This window comes from Ambystoma mexicanum, chromosome 2q (assembly GCF_040938575.1).
Source record: "Ambystoma mexicanum isolate Mex_15411 chromosome 2q, UKY_AmexF1_1, whole genome shotgun sequence".
NCBI lineage: Eukaryota > Metazoa > Chordata > Amphibia > Caudata > Ambystomatidae > Ambystoma > Ambystoma mexicanum.
This window is the reverse complement of record NC_090924.1, coordinates 196,752,013-196,771,304: the sequence shown is the minus strand read 5'-3', so window position 1 is coordinate 196,771,304 and position 19,292 is coordinate 196,752,013. Positions and strand designations below refer to the sequence as shown.

The following is a 19,292-nucleotide window of genomic DNA, read 5'->3' as shown; positions in this document are numbered from 1 at the left end:
AGCCTACTAGCATAACATAACATAACAACACAACATACCATACCATAACATAACATAGCATAAAATGACAGAAGGGATAATCAGCTTTTGAAGAAGTTTGCTAGGCGACAAATGCGCATTGCACAGTCGGCGTATGTATCTTACCGCTGGCGGAATTCCTGGAACATAATCCTGTTGGGGAATCCTTGCCGACATATGCGAATGCCCTCCAGTACACCGTTGCACCTCAGCTGCTCGAGCACTAAGTTGGCATCCAGCTTTCCAGACTGCAAAGCAAAGATCAAGCTGTTAGCAACTGGGATTGGGCACAGAGCTGGAGAGTGGGCAAAGAATCCAGTTACTGTTTGCAGAGTCCGAGGCAAAATGCCATTGGTCTGCAAGTCCGGTCCTCAAGAATCAAATCCACTCCATATTTTCAGTCTATCCATCAAAAATGCATTCAAATACAGAGGATCTAAATTAGAGTTCTATCCACAGTCAGGGGTTATCCTTAAGGAGTGTTTGAAATTAAAATTTCATGAGCAGGAGCAAAAAGCATATCCCTGGAATCAGGCATCATGTGGTAGGCAGGAGCGGCCCCTAGAGAAAACCAGGAGCTAGTACATAGCATGCCAACAATCTAGCTTCCACAGGAGATGCAAACGTTCACCTTTTGTCCATTATGGTTTTAGTGTCTTGTCGATGTGTCCTATGCCTCTTCATACACGTTCCAGACAAAGTGAATGCCAGATGTACATGTTTGTATGAAACCAGTTAGCCTGGGGAACCAAAAGGAACTGCAGTACCTGTTGGTGTCAAGCCTCCCAGGTTATCCTGGGAGGTAAATAGCTCCATGTTTCCAGCAATTTCGAACCCTTTAAAACCTGGTGAGGTCAGGGCTCTCCAGAGGCGTAGCCAGGATTGTCAAGTGGGGCGTGCAGCTAATGTAGTTGGGCCCACCGCAGTGACCGAAGGCCCACACAGCGCTGCAGAGTGGGAATTTACAGATTTTGCGTGGGCCTTGACCGCTCAGGCCCTACCCTGTCTACGCCTCTGGGGCTCTCCAGGGCTAGACTTGCAGACCCCTGCAATGCGCGATAGTCATGGCCATTACTTTACACAATGAGCACACACGCACATGGCTACCACACGTCGAACAAAGACCTGCACATTTGCGCATGCTCTTTTACTTACCCGTTTCTCATGATTTGGAATGATGCAGCGGACAAAGTTTGGACTTGTGTTCCTGAGGGTGGTCATGAGCTTGGTCAGCTGCTCCTTGTACAGCTGCCCGACAGTGCGGAACATGCCTTTCTTGGTTTTCGAAGCACTAGGCAGGGAGCTTTCAGTCATTTTGGCCATTTGGTCCAGCCCCACGATGCGATCCACTAGAATCAAAAGCAAGAATGACTTTAGCAGGTTGGTAAGGCTTGGCCGCTTGGTTCTAATGCAAACGTATTGTCCATGAAAATGTGTTGATCCGAAAAAACGCAGTCTTTACAAAACAGTCCACAATCAGTGTTGTCCAACTCCAGGCCTCGAGGGCTGGATCCATGTCAGAATTTCAGGATACCCTTCATTAACATTCATGACATAGACATTTGCATACAATGATTCTAAATGTAAGCACATTTTTGCTCATGAATTTATTGAGGCATATCATGAAAACTCGTCAGGTTTCCGGCCCTCGAAGCATGGAGTTGGACAACCCTGGTCCACAAAGTGAAACCTATGTGCAGTACCATTTCTAAAACTATAGGTGGCAGCATCTTTGGACACCCGAGGGGAGCTGCGTACATCAGTAGACTTATTGCAACTCAAACACAGCCGCAAACACCTAAAAACAACTCATGTAGTAAATTGTCACACTTATTGCCCACGCGAAGAGACCTTGCCTTCCCAATTGGTTCCATTCAGTTCTTTCTCGCCACAGAATCACAGGCGCCCTCCTAGGAAGTCATGTTCTAATTGACTGTCCCTAATGAAAAGGCTCCACCAGGGGGAACCGACAGTCGCTGTTAGCTGCGCCTGCGTGAACTTTCATTGACAGTGCTACAGTTTCCCAAAGCGTTTGGGGGCAGACAAAAGGCAGCAACATGCATAAAACATGCATAAAACACCAACCCGAAAAAGGAAAGAAGTACACAGGAAGGCAATTTCTCTCATGGAGTGACAGGGCCGATACTGACGCAACACAGAGAGTGGCCGCTGCCTGACTTCCTCGTGCACCTCCCAGTTCATTACTGGGTTGAGTGTGTCAACATTCAGGCCGAAGTAGATCATGGAACATGTGGTGTTAGTCCCAAAACATGTAAGGGCATGTACTATGTTACTTCGTGTATTTGCTCCTCCTGTCACGGATCCTTGTCCTTTGTCTGGCCAGGAGCACAGGCATGCACTATTCCGAGAAGCGTCATTATATGTACGTATAAAAGTGTAGAATAATTCATGCACAGCTTTTGCATTTACACACACACGCTCAGGTGTGGAAATGAAAAAAAGCATGCATTTCAAGGCGGGCCCCTGAAACGCACTCCTTTCAATTTTGTGGGTAGACGTATGGGCTTCTGGCCAGGGGTGTTGCTAGGTCTGGAAAAGATCAGGGGCTAAGCTAATGTCTGGACTGGCAGGACTCGGGGCTAGCTAGCATTTCGGTTGTAGCACCTGAGCTTCTATCCGGGACTACAACCAAAAGACCCAGGGCTATAGCCCCCTCAGCCCGTCCACCCCCCAGCAACGCCTCTGCCTGGCATGAACAGTCCACACACACCTCCTATCCATGTAGAATTTAGGCAAGGCACAGGGGCTTCATATTATGCAACTTTGTGCGTACACAGTGGGGGGTTTCTGACATCAAGAGTACACACACAATTTCTATCTATGTAGATTTCAAACAAGGCACACATAGGCTTCATGTTATGTATTTTGGTATTTTCCTTCTTTTTCTAGCAGCAAGAAATACAAAAACAATACCTAAACAAATATTGACTGGCCTGATTTTGTCACATGATCAGTCACATAATTATCGCATCAAACCCATACATGTCCCCATTAGAAACCCCCACTTCATTGCAGTGTCTTCTATCTTGCTGCTGGACCAAAAGTTAAGTATTGTTGATGATCATCTATTCGTTAGATTTAGGATTTTTTCTAGTTATTGTATCACAGTATTGTATTATAGAGATTAACAAACCGCACTCTGCGCCACTGGGACAGGATACAGAGACCGTCAGCGATCTCTCGTATCTTGGGTAACTAACAGCGTTCCATGAATATGACAGTCAGTTTCCACACTTTGGGCATTGGCTCTGAGGAGACACTGGTAGAACACGCTATGGAGACAACGTCTGGCGCCACTAGATTATATGTTTTCCTTCAGAGCGGGAAATGCGTCCAGCAGCAGAGAGCTGGGGTGGGCATGCAGAAGTGAGGAACGTGGACACGGCACTGCAGGTGAGAATCATGACTTTATGATATAAGCACAATAACAGCGACAAAATGATATGAAATACGTTATGCCTTCAGATCCAGGAATCTGATCCAGAACCCTCCTCTTTTAGAGGAAAGCACCTCTCACAGTAAACAATCCTTCCTCTTAGGTCACTTATTTTACCTTCTGTCCTGTTTTTTGAAAGGTCGTTGCTACAAAGACTCGGCTGACTACCTTCCTGGAGAGCAAACTAGTCTTCAGCTTCTAATCCCTCCTCTGACAGGGCCAGGATACTATAATACAGGGGGACCCAGAATGGGAAGAAGACTGCAGACTTCCTTGAGGGAACACTATATCTTTTGCAATAGGCACACCCATGGCAGATCCCATTCCAGACCTGGCAGAATCCAAAGACAGGAGTATGGTACATGTAGTCTCCATATCCCAATCCAGAATAAAGAACTCTGTAAATGCCTTGGATGGACAGAGTGTCCAGGAAGCACCACAGGAGGCATCCCTCTGAAGAGTAGTAGCATCTAAAAGAAGTACAGCCAAAGCACCACGAGGGATGGGTGTGAGTCTTTTCCGAATTTGTCCCGGCACTCTGGGACTAGTCTCCAGATTTCCAGATCATGATTGGTGGTCACAAACCTCCCCTAAAACCATCTGGTTGGGCGAAGATCAGAGGACGGGCAAAAGGATTAGACTGGACATGTCCCTCCAAGATCCTAGTCTTCAGGGCTATGATGGTTGTATCGATGAGGACACATATGGATGACACACTCCACAACTGGCAGACCGTTCATTCCCAAATTCCTTTGGATAATCACAATGGCGCCCCAACGGGTTCCATGTAATAATGTCGCCACAAAAATATCGCCATGCAAAAATATCGCCGAAAAATGGTCGTTTTTTGTGGTGACATTATTGCATGGAACATGCGGGGGACACCCCTGCAACTCCCAAATATTTTATTTTATTTTTTATTTTTTTTTTGTTGCCCCTGTCGCCATATATATGGTCACCCAAATAATATCGCCACAACATTTTCCTGGCGATATTATTTACGGCGACCATATATGTGGCGATATTAATACCTGATACCCCCCAGGTTCCATGTAATAATGTCGCCACAAAAATATCGCCGATCCCTCAGATGAAATTGATGATAAGCTTCATCCAAGTGATTTGTCGTATCCACACTCCACTTAGTGGTCTTTGTCATGCCATATTGGTGCCTATGATCAGTACCATATGAGAAGCAAAATGGAGTAGGCAGGATGGTCCCAGGGTGGTCCCACCGCTAGGATCCTGGGAAAGAGCTAGCAACTCGACATTTAATGCAAGATACCTATGTTTCTTGCCAAAAGTGAGAAGGACCGAAAAAAAGAGCAAGGTAGAGCCTGAGCCATGTGTCAAGAAATGATCCACGTGTGTTAAGAAGTTAACCATAAGATGTTGGAAATGCCAGAAGATGCCAGACTGGAAGTTTCTACTATAGATCCAGAAAAGCTGGGGGGGATGGGCTTAAATGGGCAGTTTGTTTTTTGGGGATGCAAACACACCCGTTAAACAGGAACAAAGAAAGGGGTTTCTCTTGACCGTGTACTCCAGACTGCTCTTCCACAGCAATTGTCTCTCTTGCTCCGCCAACCCCTCCGATTTTGATGCAGAATTCTGGGTCCTATAATTCAAAACCATCTTTCTTCCACAAAGAAGATAGAGCAGAGGAAGAAGTGGAAGAGGAACAGACCCCAACTACCATTATATGTGCCTGATATTAAGGACATTAGGGGATACCTTTGAAAAGTAGAATAAGGCCATTCTACGTAATTGGGTGAGATTCACGATAGAAAGATTAAGGATGGAATTCCGATGTCTTTTCATTCAGAAGAGACGGAAATAGCCTCTGGTATTTTCACAGGATAAGAGGTCTCTTGTTTCCAAAGAGATTGTAAACAATCTCAGACATAATCAAAGGGTTTCATCTGCAACTGTTCTTAGTGGAAAAGATGCGCAAAGAATACCATCCTTTAGTAAATCTCAGAGATTCTTATGGATATCTAATATATCAACATCTCTTGACAATCCTACAATGCCCATCCTGAAATGTTTTACATGTACAGGACTGGATGTTTTGAATGGACCTAAAAGTTGCTTACCTCACAGCCCCCATTGTTCCTCATCGCAAATGTTTTCTGCAATTTCATTAGGACAGGGAGTCTTTTCAATTTTCCTGAATTCTGTTAAATCTATCTTCAGCTCCATTGTGTTTCACCAAATTGCTGCAGCCTTTGTTGGCTCATCTCATTGTCCAGGGGAATAATATGGCATTCATAGCCACTCAGGAAGGCGGACATGTCCAGTAAAGGCCTGCCAGCCTGCTAGCCCACCAGCCCACAAGCCCGAGCTAAGGCAGGCCCGAGCAAAGCAAAGCCATTACCGGCCATGTACGCCCTCCTGAACAGGCATGAAAGCCATTTGCACACCAGGGTTCTTCCCGGGGTGCAAATGGCTTATATTAGTTTTCCTCAGGAGATTTGCGTTGCCATTTTCCATGTCCATGGTGGTGGTTGGGAGGCATGAGGGGCACCTGGATGGGAGCACAGAGCTCCAGTCTCGCAGGCAAGTGGGGATGGAGGGAGAGGGCGTGGATAGGGGGATTTTTGGGGGAGGGTGAAGTGGGAAGGCAACAGGAGTCTCCCTGTTGCCATCCCTTTTCCATATGGCAGCGGGCATCCTTTTTTTCTTCTTCTTTCTTTTCTTTGGCAGATCGGCTGCGCAAGCAGGGTGTATCTCCCAAGGAAAAATAATGAAAGACATTCGCACCCCGGATGAACCTTGAGATGCAAATGGCTTTCATGCCCGCTCAGTAGGGCCAACACGGCCAGTAACGGCCCACAGCCCAAACTGAGGCACACAGGCTGGCGGGCAGTTACCAGCCATGTCCACCCTCCTGAGTGGGCATGAACGCCATATTTATTTAGATGTATAATATTCTGGACATGACCAATTCTCTGGGGCAAGCACTCTTCACAGGAGTTATCTAAAGCAGACATTGGTATCTTTGGGCTTTGTGATAAAAAAGGAGCTCATGGGAATGTTGGTAACCCTCATGTCTCTAGAGAGACTCATAGTCCTGCTTCCCTTATTCATGCTATCTTTCCAGATCCTCCTTATCAAGAGGACCTACAGAGACCAAAATAAAGATGTTATATAAGGGCCATTTATGGACAGATAATGTCCCAAGAAGCCAGATCAGAGATTCAGTGGTGGTTGCCTGCTTCTACTCTCCGCCCTCTGCAACTCATCCAGAACAGGACTGTGAGGCTTGTCCTTGGCCTCAAGCCCAGGGATCGATTCTCTCCAGGACTGAAATCTTTGCACTGGCTCCCAATGGCTGCAAAGATTAAGTTCAAAACCCTCTGCATTGCCCACAAGGCCTTCTGGGGCCTGGGGCCTCAATACCTTCAGTTCTCTCTTCCTAAATATCTTCCTTCTCAAGCTCTTCGCTCATTCACCTCCAACTCCCTCAGGGTCAGTCGCTTCTCCAAGCAACAAGTTGGTGGTAGATCTCTTTGCTCGGCTGGGGCCTCCCTCTGGAACAGCCTCCCCGCCTCCCTGAAACTTGAGGAGAATCATCTCTGGTTCCGGAAGCACCTCAAAACCTTTCTCTTTGTTCCTGCTTTTTCTCCTCCTCTCCCCTGCTGACTTCCTGGCTGAAACTGAAACTGCACTGGTTACCTGGCCAACCCCTGATCTCGGGCCCAGGCACTGCCTTCCTGGCAACCCCCGCACTTAGGGACTGTTTCTGTATCCCTACAGTTCCGCTACCAGCCCTTGACCCCTGATGTCTGCACTTACCCTTGCACTTGCGAGCAGCTGCCCGTACTTTACTTATTGTTTATTATGCTTTATCCCATGTACTGCACTTTCCCCACACCCCCTTCCCATGCACTTGCATGATCTGAATGTCACCTGGCCTAGTAGGATCATTGTCTGTCTTCCCTCTGTTCCCCCTCCCTTGCTGTATCGCGACTTGAAACACTTGTGTATAGGCGCGTTATGAATGCCATATCATATAATATCATATCATATCATAGAAGAAAGAAATGCTGGGCTACTTCCTGGTTCCAACTCAGATCTTCCACTGGAGTCAGAAACCAGCATTTTGGGCTGGAGTCTCAGGTGGGAACAGAGCTCAACTGAAGGTTGATGGTCTCAGCAGGAAGATCAAGCTAATATCAATCATTTAGAGATACTTATTGTTTCATTTGTTGTTCACAATGTGGCAAAAAACAGAATTCACGGCTCCGTCCTCCTTCATATGGACCGCAGTTCTGCAGTGGCATATCAATGCAAATTAGGAGGAGCAAACTCAAAATGCTCTCTGATTCGGCAAAATCCTTCTGAGGAGACACATTTGGGAATTGTCAGAGTATCTCAGAGGATCAGAGAAAATGATTGCGGGCTGATTCTCGGGGCATTAGGGGGACAAGAGAGGTGTCAATCACTCCTGAATTTTTTTTTAATGTCTGCAGAAGCAAAGGGGTCAGCCTCAGGTAGATCCATTTGGTCTATGCTTCAACTCCCAGCTTCCCCGATTCTTCAACTGGCACCCAGATACAGACACAAAAACCAATGATGCTTTCCCTCAAGTCTGGGGTCTAGTGGCACACTACACTTTCCCACCCTTTTCTCTCATGCTAAGGACAATCCTTCAAGCACAATATCAACGCTCCAGTCTAGTGATGGTAACTCCAGCGTTGCCATCACAGGCCTGGTATCCACTAGCGATGTAATGGTCAATCACATCCCCTTGTCTTCTAAAAGACTTAATTGATCTGATTTTGGATGCAGCTGGTAGAGCCATCCTTTTTAGAGAAGCAGGCACTCTACCTCTGATGGCATGGTGTAACCCAGTGATCAATGGCCAGCCAGAGATATTTCAATAAGGGGTGTGGAACTGGTAGCCTAGGCTGCTCAAGTGGAATTCCGAGAGCCAATGCATATCTAAGGGTTCTGCTCTCCTTCACATTTAGATATTCCAGAGGAGCCGGGCAGCGCAGCACTTCCATTTGAAGGTCGGGCATCTCATGAAATACAGGTTTGCTTTGAGAGTCGATTGGGTTGGCAGCGTTTTATGCAGCCTAGCCAGACAGTGCCAAGTCCAATGTCCATGTGACATTGTGGTGCTAAACTCAACAATGAATCAGAACCTACATTTCCACAGGTAAACACTAACTTTCATGGTTTGTAGTACACAAAAGAACCAGAGTCACTTTTCAACCAAAGAAACATATTTGATCTTCAATGGTCTGTAATTTAAAGAGGCCTAGTACTATTGCTGGTCATCAAGAATTAAGGAACTCAGCATCTGCTAGTATAGTGTTTTTCGTGTGCTGATTGCTTTCTTATCTTTCTAGTGCTATAAATACCCCACACATTCAGGTGCTCACGCCATGCTAACTCCACTTCACGTATTTTGTATGCCTGGTGAGAGTATAATTACTGAAATGTAGGACTGTAAAATAATCCATTTATGCTGGACTCCATCAGTAAAGCATGACAATAGATCTGTTTCTGGGTTACTTACTATCAAATCAATTGGAAACAAAATGGCAGAGACAAGGCCACAGACTGGGCCGGAGTGGCAGAAGCCCTCCTGTATCCATCACCATAAACGGTCAGATTATCTAAATATGGTCCAAGAATGGCGTTCCTCCTATTCAAAATGGCGGGGAAGAATTTGGATCCCAGCATCCATTTTGCATGCAGCGGCTAGTGTTGTTTGCATGCAAGCTGATGTGGTTTCATCTTAGCGCAAGGTTGCAGAGACTTATATTAGAAATTGGAAATTTACAGTTCAGCTAAAATCATACCATCTTTCCAAAGGTCGGCAACAAATTTATCTGAGGACTGGTTCAGAAGCGCCGTCACGTTGTCATTCAGCGGGTCCATGTTCTTCGTCAGCCACGCACTAGCGTTGTAGTCCACCTCAAAAAGAAAGAGTACTCTATGAGTCCACTATCAAACAACTACTGTGGAGTGTTTTCTTCGCACTGGGTTGTTCAGAGCATGGTCATGCTGCAGAGTTAGAACGCACATATGGTTGATTGCCAACACGTGTAGACGAAAATATAAACAATTGCAACTGTACACAAATTTAACTCAAAATGAAAAATATACGTATTTGAATGTAATTGTTAATATGCTGTAAAGAAAAATAATGACTGTAATTGACAGGAATATCAGGGTTTTTTTCCGGTTTGTCACCTCTTTGAAAATGTGCTTCCCCCTTTAGTAGGCTGGAGGAGTCCTATGTGCTCTCCCAACTCTTTTACATCCGTAGCAATGTCACTGCCTTATCCTCACACTCCCTAACTTTGCTCTCTGTTTTGCTATTATTTTAACAAAATCAGTGGAACCTCTCTCATCCCCTGGTTACCAGGCAGTCATGCGCTTACCCCCTGTCTTTACATTCTCATTGCCTGGCAGTCATGCGCTTACCCCCTGTCTTTACATTCTCATTGCCTGGCAGTCATGCGCTTACCCCCTGTCTTTACATTCTCATTGCCTGGCAGTCATGCCCTTATCCCCTGTCTTCACATTCTCATTGCCTGGCAGTCACGCCCTTACCCCCTGTCTTTACATTCTCATTGCCTGGCAGTCACGCCCTTACCCCCTGTCTTTACATTCTCATTGCCTGGCAGTCACGCCCTTACCCCCTGTCTTTACATTCTCATTGCCTGGCAGTCACGCCCTTACCCCCTGTCTTCACATTCTCATTGTCTGGCAGTCACGCCCTTACCCCGTCTTTACATTCTCATTGCCTGGCAGTCACGCCCTTACCCCCTGTCTTTACATTCTCATTGCATGACATCATGCCCTTACCCCGTCTTTACATTCTCATTGCCTGGCAGTTACACCCTTAGCCCTTGTCTTCACATTCTCATTGCCTGGCAGTCATGCCCTTACCCCCTGTCTTTACATTATCATTGCCTGGCAGTCATGCCCTTACCCCCTGTCTTTACATTATCATTGCCTGCAGTGATGCCCTTACCCCCTGTCTTTACATTCTCATTTCCTGGCAGTCATGCCCTTATCCCATGTCTTCACATTCTCATTGCCCATTCATGCCCTTATCCTATATCTTTACATTCTCATAACCTGGCAGTCATGCCCTTATCCCCTGTCTTCACATTCTCATTGCCTGGCAGTCACGCCCTTATCCAGTGTTTTCACATGTTCATTGCCTGGCAGTCATGCCCTTATCCCATGTCTTCACATTCTCATTACCTGGCATTCAAGCCTTTACCCCCTGTCTTCATAGTCTCATCGCCTGGCAGTCATGCCCATTACCTGGCAGTTATAAACCTTTCTTATTATTTTTAACTTTTTTACTTTTCAGTGATTTTGCTTTGCCAAAAGTGACTCAAAATGTCCATGTCCTCCCTTATTTTACAATAATTTAAGTCAGAAAGAAGCCAAAGTTGAGTAATGATTGCCCGAATTATCTGGAGATGAAATGCAGTCGACCAAGGTATAAAGAGAGTCTTTTCAATTGTGCTTTGTGACACTTTCTAGCCGAGTGGGGATCTGAATTTCAGATCAAATTGGCAAAATTATTCAACAAACATGGAAATAGCTAATTGAAAGGAAATATAAACTTTGGAAAGGTTCTTCAGTAATGGGAGATGCTAGAAATCTGGGTCAGATCACATAATTGGTGCTAAATATTATTGCTTGGTGGATTCAAACTCCAAAACAGAATTCTGCTACGCTCAAAAGTGAATATCCACGAGCAAGGCTATTCCCGCTCTGTGGTATACCTCATTACTATCAAAGGAGGTGGCCTCCGGGACCCCTGCATAGGTCCAGAGCCTCCACGAGATCTGAGTGACAGAGCAAAGAACACAATACGACCAGCAAAGAGCAGGTTTGGAACTTAATTTCGTACTGATCGATAGCGTCGGTGGAGCATATGAGCGGAGCTGTATTTGCAAATGCGGTCCAACCTACTCACTGTCCAATCACAGAGCAAGGCAAAGGCTACCGCTAGCGAGATGTTCACCAACCCCGCCACCACCCAACAATGTCATGCTTCGCTAGTGACATGTCTCTTCTTCCTAGTGGTAGGCCTCCCTAGCATGAGGAGTTAGGGTTTCTGGGTTACGTCCCCTGAATGTCCAATGGATTCCAGCGTCGTCTTGGTTAGTTGATTCGTATTGTGGCTGTTATCAATCGGCAAAACCCACAACCGCGCAGCATTGTCAGGCGTCTGTAGTGGGATGTCCCTACTACCTAGTGGTAGCTCAGACTACCATTTATAGTTAGGACTACCAGTGTTTTGAACTACGTTATCTGGATGTCTAATCAAGGTCTGAACTTTACACATGTTTCCAACGTTGTCTTCATTAGAGCATTATCGTTGTTATTTATCGCCATCGTGATTCACCACATGCAGAGGATTGGTACGGTCGGAGTGCCGTAAGTCATGCGCCATTTGAAGGTATGCCCCTCCTCCCAGAATGCATTCCTCTGCTGAAGGAATGGGCATGCATTGTTAGTTTCTGCACACGGCCCTGCCGCCTGCCTGTCACCGTCTAGCAATAATGAACACATCTGCTTTGAACATCCCCGTGCCATTGCCATGATGTACCTTTCCTGCGTAGTGCATGATGGAAAATATGGTCTTGTCTTTGAGTTGTTTGGGCCTCTGGAACTTGCTGTGATTGCCTTGTTCCTGGCAAAGCTTCTCCACAAAGGAGACATCTGTGGCTTTGGGAAACCAACATTCTTCGTCCAGCAGGGCCAAGACGCCAGGGGGGTTGTTCTGGAACACAAAGTACAACAGTCACTTAAAAATGGCGGCGTGGGGCGGGGGGGATATATCCTTCTATTATTTCCATATGAACAGTTCATTGTTACACAAAAACAAAGTTTAAATCCGAAATAACCCACTCATAGTTCACAATTAATGCAGGAAAGTGTAATCTTAGGGAGGAGAAATATGACAAAGGATGTACAATTTGCTTGTGTGCCCTTCGAGCTTTCTTGAAAGGCTAAGTTGGGTACTGTGAGTGATGACATGAGGCGTGGAAATCCGCCATGGGTTTATTGAACAGGTAAAAAAACACAGGCATTAGAAGTTCCTCAAAGCTTCCTGCTTGGAGGTTCACTGGGGAAATGCGGGCCCTTTTGTCTGTTCATACCTCTCTCTGCCTCCTCTGCTAAGTGCCAGGTCGGTGCAGTGTCATTTCAGTGTAAGTAACACAAGTTCTTCTTGGCGTGTGTGCCTCATTTGAGCAAGACCCAGGAGGTAAAGAAAGTTCTTTATGATATGTGTGCGCATCAGCCTTATAAGAAAGGGGTCCCTGTGAACAGCTAATCAACTTAGCAGGGGCCAAAAAGTAAGGCAGATGTTAAGAACTATCAGCCAAATGCCGGTCGTGCCGGTGATCCCGGTAAAAGAGTTGGCCAACAGCACATCTGCTCTGCTGTCTCCTTTTACTTCACTCTGATCCATCTTTGCACCTGGTGCAGACAGATAGGGAAGTCTGTGTATTGGTGTAGGTGTGGTGAATATCCTTTGAAAGTACAGTTGGTGGATCATTATTGCATAGCGAGTATCCTATGTCTAGCTACTAATGGGATTTTAAGAACTAACAAACACTGACAGAAATTGAAATGCACCCCTGCTTTTTGAATCCCTGAGCTTCCTGCTGTTAGTCCCTCCTAATGTATGCTTGTGCTTCTGTGACTCTTCATAATTGCTGTACGTTTTTGCCCTACGCCTCAAGCTGAGAGAATTCTATTTCCCAATATGGGACCTATAATTCAATTAAGAAATAACATGTGTATGCAGAAAGCCAAAAGAAGCTACTCTCAACAGGGACAGTCTTTATAAAACTCAACCAGCACTGGAAAAGAAGCCTCCCTCCTGATGGCGCAGACACCCCACAACCCTAAGAGGCCAGCATGGTTCCTCTGTGTCCTCGGGCCGGCGATACGTACCGGCCTCTCAATCAGCTCGATGCAAGGCTGCAGATCAAGGCCGAAGTCGATGAAGCTCCACTCAATGCCTTCCCGCTGGTACTCTTCCTGCTCCATGATGAACATGGTGTGGTTGAACAGCTGCTGAAGCTTCTCGTTGGTGTAATTGATGCAGAGCTGCTCGAAGGAGTTCACCTTAAACGACAGACAGCAGGTCACCATGCATTCAGAAAGTAAAAATAGGAACGAAAAACACCTAAAAAGACATGGTTTATTTCAAATAACATTGTCAATTTTCTAAAAGGCATCTTCTGTGAGCACCAAATCCTCACAGTACATTCAAACAACACAAATCCCCACAGTATATTCGTTCAACCGTAATGTCAGCTCCAGGTATACACAGCCCCACTCTACGTATCACATGTGGTCCAATGATCAGTGGGGTACTTTTAATTTCCTTGGAGCTATAGAAGGTGCTGAAGCTGTCCTGATATTTCTAGGCCTAATTCTTTACCCAGAACTGTAAATATATTTTGTATCTCATTGAGTACATTCTCAAATCACATCAACGCAATGGTTACTCATTATTTGCCCCTCTGGATATCTTGGACTAGCCTGGATAATGAGAGTTGAAGTCCAAAACATGTAGAGGTCCACATAATGGAGAACCATGCTCTATGGCACAGTTTATGCATTGTTTAGATTTCCGATTGCTCGTGAACTTTACATTTTGAATGGACTGCTCATGCAGGATTGAATTCTTGATAAAGAAATATTGGGACCCAGATAGATGTTCTATACCTATCTTAACTAAGAAACCTTTCCATCGGAATGCCTGATATGAGGGTATTATGAGTCGCAACTTCATACTAACAAGTTGCACAGAGATTAATGTCTGCACTGATGCTACTGTTTGTGAGCAAAAAGGCTTAGCAAATGTACCACCTGCTAATTTTGGGGAAATGTGTGGAAATACCAGCTATCCTTGGATGAGAACTGGACTGGGCATATGTCATTTACCTAGACCTTTCAAACGACAGTTCTGTCTCTTAATCACAAGTGTAGAAGTACACGGCCCAAATATGGCCTAAAGACAAATACTTGTCATTCGTAAATGACATCTAAATGCACTCCACTGGTTCCCCATTGAGATGTTACTGTTTAAGACATAACCCCATAGTATATGACTTGCACTAATCAACCATCTCATATCTGCAAATTATCCATTTATCAAACTATGCTATGCAAGAACAGAATGCAAATGACTCTCCTTCCTATGAAAACACCTACAGAAAACAGGTTATATTGCCTTCTTCCAAACCTTGAAAGCCTGCAGGGTGATGTCAGGTAAGCCAACAGTCTTGCATATGAATGCAACTAAAGGTAATTCAGTTTGAGATATGCACACCAGAAATAGGCACACAAACAGAAAAATTACATTTTTAGAAAGAAATAGCAGTATGTTTTTTAAATGAACTTTTTTATCAAGCGTCTCAGTAATACTTGAGAGCCAAGTCAGTGGTATCCCACCGCTGACACCCTAATGCTGATATACTGTGACACTTTGATGTGAAAACAAACTTGAACATATAATCTAAGCCCAGGAAGAGCTCTCATTATGGCCCTTTCAGTGGAGCCTATGAACCTGCTGCATTTAGAGGAGATGGGTGGATCTGAGAACCAACCCGTTTCCAAACATGAACAACTCGACTGCTTAGCTTGTGGGAAGAAAACAACTGAGTTCCTTCTGTGCATTTGTAAAGGGCATTGTGTTGTCTTTTTTAATGCATTTTAACCAGCGAACTAATGAAAGATCATGTGAGCTATCTTCACAAGAAGGCAGTTCGGACCAAGCATTATTGTCCTTCTGGAAATACAACTTACCTGTTCTCTGTGTTATATTATTTTATGTTGATGGGTTCTGCTATAGCGCTGCTTTTGTGGTTTGCATGGCCTCTTTGCACTTTGGGTTCTACAAGCAAAAATGTGGGGTAACTGTATGGGTGACTTAGTGTGAGCAGAGGGAGCAGGTCAAAGGTAACTGTTAAAACAACTGTGTGAGGGAGGCCGTGGTTTATTGTTCCTTATGTGGTCTGTGCTTAGCGTGCAGTACACGTTAGTGTTTTGCTGGATTATTATTGGAATTATAATTGTTCTTTTATAACATGCTTAATACCAGAGATTGGTTTCTAAGCGCAGGATCAGGATTCGAACCTGTGTTGCACTGGGCTGTCTTGCTTCCAAGACAAACGCGTGGCCCCTGAGCTAGCCCCCCTCACCGATAGTGGAGTTGTATCGCAGTTTAGTGCAGTAGTTAATATCTGAATAAGTGTTGAAAATATGGGACTCATTGCCTACTGAGAGAATTACATTTTATTAAATGTCCTTTTATTGTTGTTTAATAAGGCACCTAATTTCAAGAACAGTCTCTTCAAAGCACACAATATGCACCGTAACACACATCTGAATCGTTGCTCTTGGAGTGTTTACAGGCCACAGCCATTCATAAACAAGGCAGCAGTGCAAGTGACAAACATTCTTAAGGATAATTCTTTTGGCTATTGAATGTCTTTTGCTTAGGGCGTCCTATACATAGCAAACGTGGATTGTAAAACTGCTTTGCTTCTTATGATATGGGTTGATGGATCAGAGATTAACAAATATTAATGAACCCCAGGTTGGACCCTGCAAGGCAATTGCAGTCAATTGAATTCTCCTATTTTCAATATCAGATCAGTGACCAGGGGTCCTGCAGCATATACTGGAGTCCTTTTTTTTATTTTTTACAATATAAATCTATTTGAATTGGAGAATTGATTTGTTGTCTTTTTCTTTTGTCAAAACCACTAAACTAGATCTGCAGTTCTCGTGATAACCATTTGGATGTGTGATCGTATCTAAGACCGAAATCATGCAAAATCTGCTCAATGGCCTCACAACTGTAGTCCTTCCCAATCAGAAGAGCGAAGGAAAAGGGAGTCCATAATCAGAAAGAATATGTGAAAAAGGAAAATGCCAAGCAAGGGTGGGCATGGTAATCCTGCCGACAGAAGTAAAACAAGCACTCCAACAGTCAATGCTGCCGTCGGTACCTCGAAGATCTCAAATCCAGCGATATCGAGGATCCCCAGGAAGGAGGCCCCCGTCCTTTTCGTCTTGTCCAAGGCCCTGTTCACCCGATTCAGAATCCAAAGGAAGAGGCGCTCGTATGTTGCCTTGGCCAGAGCTTCTATAGCAAAGTCCGCCTGGAGGTAGGGAACACCAACAAACAAATTTCCGTCAGTGATGAAATGAACATTTTATCATAATAGTGGAGCAGCATATCTCTGTCGCTGTTCACCTACATCTGACTGGGGCGGTTTCTTCCGCATACTGGTCTTGCGCACTTAGCTGACAGATCAATATTTTGAGCCACAATACAGTTGCTCACAGTAAAGAGAGCAACATATCTAACGTGAAAAGTAAAGTATCCAAAAATAAAGTCAGCAGAAAATAAAGAATTTGCTTGGACAGTGGTGTGGAGGTGACAGAGGGAGGAGGCAGAGTCAGAGTCACCCTAAGGTACATGGAATGAATGAGGAAGGGTCAGCCCCCGCCTTGTAATGACTGAGCTATTTGTCGGGAATACATGGGGCCAAGGGTTAAAGTCAATCGTTTACGCAGAAACCCAATTGAATGAATGCGGATTTGATATTTGTGAACTGTATTTAACAACAATTCTGTATTCTGAATGTAGATATAATAAGGGCGATGTTTACATAGGGCCTCATTACGAGTCAGGCGGAATGGGTTAACAGGTGCCGCTAATGGATGCGGACCCGTTAAACCAATTCCGCCTGATTACGAGGTCCCCTCGTGGGACCCGGTAAGGATGCTTGGTAAAACCAGGCGTCCTTACCGGGTCCCGCGAGGGAACCAGGGAGCTAACAACGGGCTGCTCGCAATCGGCCCGTTGTAAGCTCCCTGCACCCATTCCCATTGAGGCCTATGGGGGCTCCAATGGGAATGGGGAAGGTCCGGGCCCGGGTTCCCTGAGGGAGGAATTACCGGGCCCTCCAAACTCGGAATGGGCCGGTAATTCCCCATTCAGGGAACTCGGACCCGGTTTTGGAGGCAGCCATGCCGCCAATAGTGGCATGGCTACCGCCAAAGCCGTAATGAGGCCCATACACTTTTTTTTGCTCCACATAACATAACATAATAATGACATGCAACCCACAGTGAAGCAGGCAACTTGCATGAGTGTACGCCATCACGGGATTTTGAAGGTTCTTTCATTTGGGACTTACAATTGTTATAAAGAATAAAATTCCAAGGACTCGTAAATTGCCTCCTAGTGCTTTATATGGACTGGAATATTCTTGATAGTCCTGATCAATAAACAAATGTGCTTACGCATTAGGTGTTCACTCTGTTTCCCTTAATCCTTTTTGGGGAACCCCATAACAATTCCCACCCCGCTCACCTTTGTTACTCTAAGAATATTTAAGACCCTTCGGTTCGATAGCAGTTCATAATAAAATATAGGTGCCATATTTCACACCTCGGAAGACCCTGCCCACCTCAGACAACAGCCTTACCTGCTCTTTGGTCTGGGCTTTCTGGACAACATCGCGTCCCACTTTGATGCGCGGCGTCAGGATGCACCTTGTGAAATCCGTTACATTGATACCCTTAAGATGGCAGACTTTCTGGGCCGCTAGAAAGCAAAACATATTGAATGTCACTATTTTCATCTAATAACCGCAATATCAATAATACAGCACCGAACATTTCCATTACGATATCCCTCTGCCTTCCAAACACGTTAGGCCCTTTAATATCAGCGTCTTGTGATCCTCACCCTAGACTCTACACCTGGCAAGAATGAAACTGACAAGCAATGTACACCTGTGATGTTGAAATTGCACCAATCTCCGAGGCGCCATTTTAAGCCACTAAGATGCTTCTCGGAACATTTGTAGAATACATATTTCACAACAACCAGGTGGCATTTTTTTTCTAATGAAGAACAGCAACATAATTTACTTTTATTCCTGAATGGACAACTTTTTTGAAAGGGCTGTACATAGCATACACTCTAAACTGCAAAATTAATCGTCTATGGTGGGGGGTCTGCAAACTGTGGCTCTCCAGGTGTTTTGGACTACTACTCCCATGATCTCCCTCCATTGACATTACGTGTTAGGGCAGATGGGAGTTGTAGTCAAAAACATCTGGAGAGCCAAATGTTGCAGACCACCCCTCTGCTAGAACCTTCTGCTCTGGGCACCGTGCAATCTCTGGGCTTCCAACTAGACTGCACACCTTTCTTCATTTTTGGCATTATTGGTAGAAATAAGGATTGCAAGAAAAGCGAGAAAAGATATTAAAACAATACACTAAAATGAAGAGAGGCACCTGTGTCATCGGGCATGGAGGCTTGATCCGTGTTTCTCTCTTTCTTGAAGACGATGTTGCCCAGCTGCAAGACGGACGACACAACCTTCATCATGGCTGCAAGGAAGGGTAGAGAAGAGGTCCATGTTATATCAGTACTCACAGATCAGCTAACCCCACTTCACCTACCTCTCCCGCCTGCACTCTCGGCGGCATGTCAACATTTACAGATCATGTACAGAATTCACTTTGAAACCCCTAAAGTGCTATGGACTTCTCTCTTCCTCTTCCCTGCTGATCTCCTGTCTGAAACTGCACTGGTCTACTGGATACCCTCTGAACTTTGGGCCCAGTTCCCTGCCCACCTAATTGCACACCTGCACTTCCTCCTGGCAACCATTGCACTTGGGTCTGTATCTCCAATCCTACATTCCCTTTACCTGCACTTATGAGACACTTGTTGTCTGTATTTATCCCTTCCACTGCCACCTGCTGGCCGCACTACTTG

General features: G+C 45.2%; 1 protein-coding gene across 3 annotated transcripts in view; it reads right to left on the bottom strand.

The window, feature by feature from the left end:
* Window positions 1-19,292, bottom strand: part of MYH11 (myosin heavy chain 11) — a 222,992-nt gene that overhangs the window by 81,592 nt on the left and 122,108 nt on the right. For all 3 annotated transcript variants that reach the window (XM_069647117.1, XM_069647118.1, XM_069647119.1), the window contains 8 exons: window positions 18,806-18,901; window positions 17,986-18,104; window positions 16,498-16,650; window positions 13,427-13,600; window positions 12,072-12,245; window positions 9,292-9,406; window positions 1,174-1,367; window positions 145-266 (listed from right to left, as the gene is read on the bottom strand). In XM_069647117.1, coding sequence (XP_069503218.1) covers window positions 145-266; window positions 1,174-1,367; window positions 9,292-9,406; window positions 12,072-12,245; window positions 13,427-13,600; window positions 16,498-16,650; window positions 17,986-18,104; window positions 18,806-18,901 — 1,147 coding nt within the window. The remainder of the gene's footprint in view (window positions 1-144; window positions 267-1,173; window positions 1,368-9,291; window positions 9,407-12,071; window positions 12,246-13,426; window positions 13,601-16,497; window positions 16,651-17,985; window positions 18,105-18,805; window positions 18,902-19,292) is intronic.